Genomic DNA, 9,367 nt, shown 5'->3' with positions numbered 1-9,367 from the left:
GAAACAACAAACAGTAGACATCAAACAAACCTTAGACAATGGACCAGCGAGGTATGGAGAGAAATGACCGGGTTTTAAAGTGCAGAGGATAATTGTGGTAAGTGGATTCAGGTGTATGGGAGCAATCATGGGCAGGTGGAGATGAGCATGGCCAGGAAACAGCAAAAGGGTGACTGGGGAGGAGTGAATACAAAAGCACAAACATGAGGAAGACAGAACCCAAATGAACCAAGAAGAAAAACAAAAACCATAAAACTAAAAATAGGAAACAAAACCCAAAATACAACCCAGAGAACTAAAATAAAATCAAAACAAAACCCAGCAAAAGCCAAATCACCACAGTCTTTGGTTTAACCATTGCAGTTAAAAAACAAAAAAATACACAAAACTTACCCCTTTTTTATTTTTGCAATTGCCGTTTTTCTAATTTCGTTTTAAAAAAGGAAAAAAAAAACATGCTTGTTTCGTTTTTTCAATTTTATTTTGAAACGAAAAAACCAAAGAACGAACCGTACACGGATTAAAATCCAAATGTTTGTTTGTTTGTTTGATTTTGCAATCTGTCATTTTATATCATTTTTCTTCCTCTCCATATTTTTGTACTCATGACTGTCTTGATCTTCATTGTATTGTCTTCCGTGCATGCACAGCACTTTAGGATAGCAAGGAGTTGTTTGGAAATGTTTTATGCACATAAATTTGGCCTCAAACTTGAAAGATTCTCTAAGATTTGAACTCTCTTGCTGGATTTTGCACATATTCTTAAGATCTCAGACAGAGAACAGCTTGAGCACCATGTCAGAATCCAAAAAAATCCAAAAATAATTGTGCTAGATAGTTTTTTTATTGCTTTTTTTTCTTTAATCAAACCCGCCTCTAGAACTGTTAAAGCTGAATTCCAACGTTGGTATAATTACCTTGAACAATGTTTACACAAACATTCTTGGCAGCTGCGAAGCCTTCCCACATCCTCATTTTGGTCTATTCTGCGTCTTCTCTGCCCAATTTCCTTCCAGTTGATTAAAGGGAGTAAATAATTAGTAAAAAAAAAACCTGTCTAACTGTCAACAGATGAAGCTGCAGCTTGACGGGCACGCGTTAAGAGATGCTGCCACCCTGTCAGGAGTTTTCGTTTTGTTGTATCGTTGGCCTTTATTCTTGTTTTTTTCTGCTATTTCTTTTTTTTTCTGCTCCACATATCAGATGGCCTCAATTATCTTGTTTTTCCTCTAGCTTCACCACCTGTTCACCACATATCGTCCTTTTTTTACAACAAAAATGTCATTTTTCCACCCAAAGCAGAGGTACCAAGAACGTACGGACAGCAACAGGATAAGCCGTAGGAGACAAAATCGGGTTGTTTTAACTTGGAATGTCAAGAATTACGAGATGTGTTATCGTTTCAGATTCTGAGGGAGAAGAAGGAGGATCCAAGGTTTAGGAAGTACAACCCCAAATCCAATGAAGTTGGGACGTTGTGTAAAACATAAAAACAGAAGACGATAATTTGCAAATCCTTTTCAACCTATATTCAACTGAATATACTACAAACACACGATATTTAATGTTCAAATGGATATATGTTGTTATATGTTTCACTCATTTTGGATTTGAGGTCCCCAAAAAAGCTGGGACAAAAGACTGGGAACGTCGAGAATGCTCAAAACACACCTTGTGGAGCATTCCACAGGTTAATGGGTTAATTGGAAACAGGTGAGTGTCATGATTGGGTATAAAGCAGGGCTATTCAACTAAATTGTTCAGAGGGCCACATTTACTGAAAGCCAACAGCTCAGAGGGCCGGATGTACAGCACTTAAAATTATTATGTAAAAAAAACAAGTATTTCTACGATCTGTTACTTTTTAAATTTGTTTATTTTGCTGCATTGAACCATAAATGCAATAAACAGAACCAAAATGTGTAAATGAAAGAAAAATATTCTACTTTCTTCCCATAAAAAAGTGAGAATCTAATGTACAACAAAAATAACATAACACATTTAACAACACATTCTGACATTATTTTACTTAAAAAATCTCTATACCTTATTTGTCTTTGATTTTTATTTTTATTTGTGTTGTTTTGATGCAACTGTGGAGAAATGCAATGGTGGTCTGTCTATTTTGAATGTCAATGTTATTGAACTTGAAAACTGACATATTGTAACCATACTACACACACTAATGAGAGAAATTGCACTTCTTTGACTGCACAATGGCAGAAAAGTCAGGTTCAAAAGATGTAAGAGCAATGCGCAAGCAATGATGCAGGCGCTCATTTGTTAAGGAGGAACGAGCACTTGTTTTAATGGCATTCATGTGAGAGAAGCTGGACTCGCATGTGTATGTTGACCCAAACATAGTTAACAAATTAATAGCCAGTTCTTTCATGTTTGGGAATTTCTCTGCATCAACCCACTCAGTCCAAAACGTCATGAAACCTTCTTTGTCATAAGCATGCTTCAGAGCAGATGATGCCTGCATGTCAATGATCTCCAGCTGCAGAGCACCTTCATTAATGTGAAGTGATGCAAGGGAGTCCAGCGCTTCTGAGGGAATCTTTGTATCAGCAAATGGGTCCCGAACAAACTGCATCAACTCCCCAGACATGTCAAAGTCATTAAATCTGGCTGCAAAGTTGTCTCTTAACTTGTCTAAAAAATCTAACATCACTTGTGTGACTGAAGCATGTGCGGATGATTTCATCAGTTTGCTCAGTGTGGGAAAATGGAGCAGTTTATCACAGAGATCAGATGAGAACAGGACAAGTTTTCTTTGAAACGCTCTCAATTTTTCCACAAGATCAACAACTGTTTTATTTTGTCCTTGAAGTCCCAGATTAAGGTCATTCAAATGATGAAAGATGTCACTTAAAAAACACATCTCTGACACGAACCCATCATCCAGCATCTGAGACAGAAATGTGCTGGCTCTGTTTTGTTTACTCTCAGACAAAAACCTGACAATTTCCTCCCGAAGCTCACAGACTCTTCTAAGCGCATTTCCCTTACTTAACCAGCGCACATTGTTATGCAAAAGTAAGTCCTGATGCTCAGCGGACAGAACGGAACAGCAGCATCAGGTCGTGGTCCTTTATTTACAGACTAGAGTTCAGGACAGCCGGTGTTTCAAACATGTGGACTTTGTAGAGTGCATTAAGAGGTCCACAGTTTATCACAAGGCTTGGAAAAGTCGGATAAAACGACAAAAGAAGAGTGAAAGTGTGGATTCATGCATTTCTTGGACAGTAAATTCCCGAGAATTATTAAGTAAAGATTCAAAGAAAACAAAAAAATCAGTTTTATCCAGTTTCTTGACATCTATTGCATATAATCCCAGGCTGTTGATGGAATGTATGCTGATAACAGAGAAGCAGAGGAGACCTGGGAGTGCAGAGACTCTGCTGCTTCAAGGTGCTTCCAGGAATATTAGAGCCTCTAATGGTGCTGGCGAGCAAAGTGGCCAATAATGCCTGTTGATGGAAAACACAGCCAGCCAATTACAGCATCCATATCTAATCACTGAGGTCAAGGGTAACCTCCCGTCCGCCATCTGTCTTAATTTGGAGTCCCCGTCATGAGCAGTTGCTTCATTACTGGGATCGGGGAGTGGTAATAGATCTCCGAGCTCAGAGTCCAGGAAACGAACGGGCTAAAGTGCGCGGCGAAGCGCGTCCCTCACACGTTCTGAACGTCCACACCCCCTGGATGTGGAACGGTGATGTAATTAGGCACAGCTCCATTCAAGCAGAGTGGATGTGTGCCTGTCTTTCCCCTACAAACACACACACACACACACAAACACACAGACACACACACACACACACAAACACACAGACACACACACACACACACAAACACACAGACACACACACACACACTAATTCAAATGCAGGACTGGGTACAGCGATGTCATGATAAGTCTGCTCACACAGCTAGTTCATAAAAGGAGGATTTTCAGCAAGCATTTTAGCATGTTTAGGTCACCTTTTAGCCAGCACATTTTAAGTTGTATTTGCTTTTATTTTGCATTTTTCTCATTTTAATTTTTAGGTAGCAGTTTGCTATTTTTAGCCCACAATTATCTACTACTATTAGCTAGTGTTTTGCTACTTTTTTTCAGGGTTTTACCATTTTTATCTCAGGTTTTACTACTTTTAGCTTTACGCTAGCGTTTTGCTACATTTAACTTTTAGCTAGCATTTTGCTACTTTCAAGCTTTTAGCTAGCTAAAAGTTAAATGTAGCGAAACACTAGCGTAAAGCTAAAAGTAGTAAAACCTGAGATAAAAATGGTAAAATCCTGAAATAAAGTAGCAAAACACTAGCTAATAGGTGACCTAAACATGCTAAAATAACTTTTTCAGTCACCAGCAGGTGGCAGTAATGTACACCTTCAGTTTCTTTAAAATCCACCAGAAGAAGAAGAACTTTTTCAGTTAGGGCTTCAGAATCTACCAGTTTAAAAATGGATCCGTTTGTCTTATTTAGAGGTTTTATTTTTATTTTATTTTATTTTGAAACAAAAAAAAAAACAAAGAACGAACCGTACACGAATTGGGGAAGCATTTCTAAAAGACCGTTTGGTCAGATATGAGTATTGGGAGAGGTGGGTTAGAGGGAAGGCTGATATATGTCTCTAAAACACATCAGAGAGGTGTACTAAGACCTATTTTGCAGCGGTAAGCCTGGCCTTGTGGGCTAAAATCCGGCAGACTGCTTATCCTGATTTTTCACCACTTGATCTTTGCAGCTATCCTGAAAAATGAAGTCAACGCCGTGCAGAGCTTGAGACTTTGCACTGCAGACCGAAATAGATCCTGTAGGTTTGCATTTTTACCACATTAACCCTCAGTGTCAAAATATTCAGACTGAATCAGGAACCAAATTTAGGCCACAGCTGCTATTCCAGCGTCAGCTATGTGTTAACTGAACATTTGAGCACATTTAGGTGTTGAATTCAGCAGATACCTGAAACTAAAAGAGTCACAGAGGATATCCCATGTAGCATCAGTCAGAAACAGACCCTCTGGATTATCTTAAGTTAAATGACATAAACAAACAGAATCTCAGTGCGAGAACTGTGCATTTGATGTAACGACTGGTTTCACAATCCCCAAATACACACCCACAGGTTCTGCTAATTAACGGGGAGGAAGTGGACCAATCGAGGGCGTTAGCACCTGGCTGAGCTCGCACCCCTTCTTTCCGCCTCAAAGCACCGAAGAACGAGCAAACACGCCTCCGGGTCCTCGCTCGCTCACACATTCACCGACATACACAATATGCACACAAGCGCAGAGCACAATCTCTACCCATGCGTGCTTCACCGCTCATAGGAAAACACAGCAAATTGCCTTTTTTTTGTTGTTGTTGCTTTTCTCCAACCTTTACTAGAATAAAACAGATTTGGTTCCGACATTTTTAGAATTCGCCGTTGCTCAGATAAGGTGTGCTGGCACTGTGCTCGCCGTAGGGTTTGGATCTTTATGAGAGCCATAATCTTTTCTTTTTTGAACAAGACATTTATTTTATTTAGTTCTGTATTCAAATCCAATATTTAGCATATTAGGTGACATACATCAATTTCCAGTACAACCAAACAGATCAGTTGAACAAGAACATCCGAACAATTCGGCGAGCTGAAATTCCAAATTCTCCTCCACTGATCAGTGGGGTATAAAGAACAGGTTACACTCACGCAGCTTTTGTCTGCATCTTAACAGAGACACATGTTAAACATACATACAGAATATACCTGTGAGTTTACATTTATTTTACTTGCTACAACGGCAATTTCAACGTCGTCCTCTGGAGGCCCAGAGGAAGACCCAGGACACGCTGGAGAGACTATAGCCCCTTTTCCACAGACCCTAACGGTCCCGGCTCCACTACACTCGGCTCGCTTTGCGAGCGTTTCCACAGGCCTTTTTTGAGGCCAGCCATCAGCAATTTTTGGCCCTGCTTCGAAGCAGAGTCCAACCGGGCCGGCCCTGCTTTCGTAGGTGACGCAAGCTAGCTCCTGTTCACTCATTGGTCGTGGGTGTGGTCAGATTGAAGCGTAAGAAGAGCGAAGAAAACACCGATAGACAATTTTGGAACGGTAGCGAAGTAACAAAACTATAAACAACAGCGTTAGCTTACCCTGCAGCGTTTCTGCCGTCTGTACCCCAGCTGAAGGCCTGTAAAGCCTGAAATCTCCGGCTGATAACAGCTGTCCTACTCCGCGCAACAATGGCAGCATCCAGAGCATTTCTTCCACTGCGCCTCTCTTCCTGAAGTCTCAGGAGAATCCCCATAAGTTTAAAAAACAGCAACAACACAGGGCCAACGTTGTCCATAGCGCTTTCGTTGTTTACACAAACGCGGTAGCACGCGGTGTGGCTTTGGTGGTATAATTTGAGTGTTTTACTTCAAAGCTGCACAAGATAAAAGAAAAAAAGAAAAGTTATGCTTAAAGTATTTCTGATTAAGTCATGAAAAGGAGTGTTTTCCAAGGCGGTGTCAAACAACTTTAAGCTCTTTTATTTAGAGAATACTGAAAACTTCATCAGCAAAATTAACAATGCTGCTAAGACCCACTTATCCTGTCAGCACTGACAAGATTTTTTTCAAACAGTCACAAATTGACATTTCCAAAATGTTAAATGCGGAGTGATGCACACAGCTTTGGTCACATTTGTGCAGAAACCAGCCCCAAACATTTGTATCAATAAATGGACTCTGCTTATATAGCATCTTTACAACCCAATCCGTGCCCTCATTTACCCATCCACACACATTTATACATCACTCTGCTACATCTCTATAGAGCGAATCTGAAGAAATCATTCCACAGTGTCTTGCCAAGGGACACTTCGACATGCGACTGCATACAACTGGCAATCAAACCTGTGACATTCTCATTGAAGGACCACTGTTCGAACCACTGAGCCACAGCTGCTTCTGCTTTCGCAAGCAGGTGTCGATCAAATCCAAACCGATGTAAAGCAAGACGTGTTGGGAACCCACCTTCGCACTGCTGTCCGGTTCCTGAATAGCCGGGCTTGCAGATGCAGTTGTAGGACCCTGGCGTGTTCTGGCAGAGGGCGTCGATGTGGCAGTCGTCGGAACCCTCCGCGCACTCGTCTACATCTGCACAAACGGGAAAACATCAATGCTCGATTAGACCCGGGTCCCCGAGGAGTCCCAATTTATCTGAGCCCAGTGTCCGCGTCGCGTAATTTAAAGGCTTTGATTTTTTTTGGAAGGAATGCAAATCGCCCACCACCGTTCATGACAGAGTTCTAGACTGAGCTCATCTTGATAGAAATGAGTTGTAACCAGACTTTAAAAAACCCTGAGGTCAACCAGTCATCATCCCCCTGCACATCAGTTCCAATGAAGACCAAAACTGAATTAAAATAGAAGCATTTATTTAAAACAAGTGGCTTGAATGTGTATATGACATGTATTTGGACTCAGGGCACAACCATGATGACTCACTGAAATGACATGAATTAGTTTATATGAATGTTGATTCAAAACACAAGATTTTAGCAGAGATTTCACCTTTTTATCAAATACCAGTGAGGTGTTGTAGTTTTGGAGCTGGACCAGTTCTAGTGCGGTCCGGATGCAAAAAAAGTGCTGAAGTGGCCCTTTATTGAGGTTTCAGGAATCAGGTGAAGGTTTCACAGATCACACACTTGGTTTTAAATGTTCTGCAATCAGTGCAGAATAATCTGCTCCAGGTTTGAAGTGTCTAGGTGTTGTAGTTTTTTAACTTGAGGAGATTAAAGATGCTGAAGGGAGGGAAAAATTAGCTGGAATCGCCCTTTAGCCGTTTTTCGAATCGGAAACCAACTTGGGATCTCATTCAATATCTTAGCTGAGAACACTGTGTAGCATCTACCAAGATGGTGGCACAAACTGTCCTTCTGGTCCTGGAGGGCCACCATTCTGCATGTTTTAGATGTTCCTCTGCTCTTCAGCAGGTCTTCAAGCTCTGCAGAAGCCTGTTAATCACTCGTTCCTTCAAATCGGGTGTGTCGGAGCAGAAAAAACATCTAAAACATGCAGGGTAGCGGCCCTCCAGGCCCAGGACTGGACACCACTGACATAGACTGTACTGTGGTTGGCCATTCCAGTATATTCCTATTTCAGTGGTCAGATGAGGCACTACATATCAAAATGATGCTATAATTATTGAAATTAAGGTTTAACTGGTCCAAAAATAGTCAAACAGAACATTTCAAGGCTCACGCTGTGATTAAACATGTATATGTTACATGTGCAGCTCAGTATTATGAAACCTCGCAGTAACCTGCATTACATGATGATGTCAGATTTAATAAGTGCTGGACCGTACGACTTTTTTGCTGCAGGGTAATTTTGTACTTCCGTCACATAGATCTAACAGTTCAACAATAAATGGAATTTAAGTGCAAACATTGATGACCCTATTTTTATACACGCACTCGAAAGAGCAGGAGGAGGAAAGTCAGAGCCCTGGACGGCTCACGGTTGGGAAAAAGTGATTTTTTTTCTGACATCTTGATGTTTGTCGTAGGCCATCTTTGGTGGCAAGAGAGAGGAAAAAGCCTATCACGCTTAGAGTCCACCCAACCAAAGATGTTCATCACAGCTGATAGACCCCGGCTAGAGATCATACATAACACTGTTGAGGTTGAACCAAAATGGCCGCAACTCCATTTTTTCTCAACATAAGTCTAAAACTCTGGCACTGAATGGCGGAAGGCAATATGTATTCTTGCAAGGAATGCTACGCCTGTTTTTTTAGTTAACCGGAAAAGACCCTTGAGATTTTAAAATCGCATTTACTACTGTCCTGGCCGTGATGGGTAGCAGCTCAAAATAGCACTAAAATACAACACAAGAAAAGGTGTTGAAGCATCATAAAACACAGAGGGTCATTAACCTATAAAGATAAAACCTCAATGGAGTCAGATGATAAACTCACTGACTTTGAGTCCATAACAGAAATGGAAAGTCAGAACCGTCATATCCAGATGTTTGTGTATTTCAAGTGTTTAAAAAAGTCACTCAGAAGCAACGTCCTTCAGATTCGGCTGCTTTTGGAGCTGATTCCAACAGTGAGGGGCAGAGTATTGAATTTTTTACCCTCAGAATGAGCTCCTATGCACATAGGTTTTCATGCTATAATCGCACATAAGCCAGACCCTCCAGGATTTTGCGATGTTGCGATTGCAACTATTAACGCAAAATCAAGCAAACCCCGCAAAATCGCAACTTTTTGCAACTTTGTCCAAAACACAGCAACTTTCCCGCAACTTTAACCCAATATTTATTGTTTCTAAAGTGATTCGCCACCGTTTCTGCAGTCTAGTCTCTTCTTTGTGGGTTTG

The 9,367-nt window shown here is 40.9% G+C and overlaps 1 protein-coding gene across 3 annotated transcripts in view; it reads right to left on the bottom strand.

The window, feature by feature from the left end:
- scube1 (signal peptide, CUB domain, EGF-like 1) overlaps window positions 1-9,367 on the bottom strand; it is an 81,519-nt gene that overhangs the window by 70,660 nt on the left and 1,492 nt on the right. For all 3 annotated transcript variants that reach the window (XM_017439978.3, XM_017439979.3, XM_017439980.3), the window contains exon 2: window positions 7,011-7,133. In XM_017439978.3, coding sequence (XP_017295467.1) covers window positions 7,011-7,133 — 123 coding nt within the window. The remainder of the gene's footprint in view (window positions 1-7,010; window positions 7,134-9,367) is intronic.

Source organism: Kryptolebias marmoratus, linkage group LG1 (genome assembly GCF_001649575.2).
Source record: "Kryptolebias marmoratus isolate JLee-2015 linkage group LG1, ASM164957v2, whole genome shotgun sequence".
In the NCBI taxonomy this organism is placed as follows: Eukaryota; Metazoa; Chordata; class Actinopteri; order Cyprinodontiformes; family Rivulidae; genus Kryptolebias; species Kryptolebias marmoratus.
This window is presented reverse-complemented; position numbering and strand designations above follow the sequence as displayed.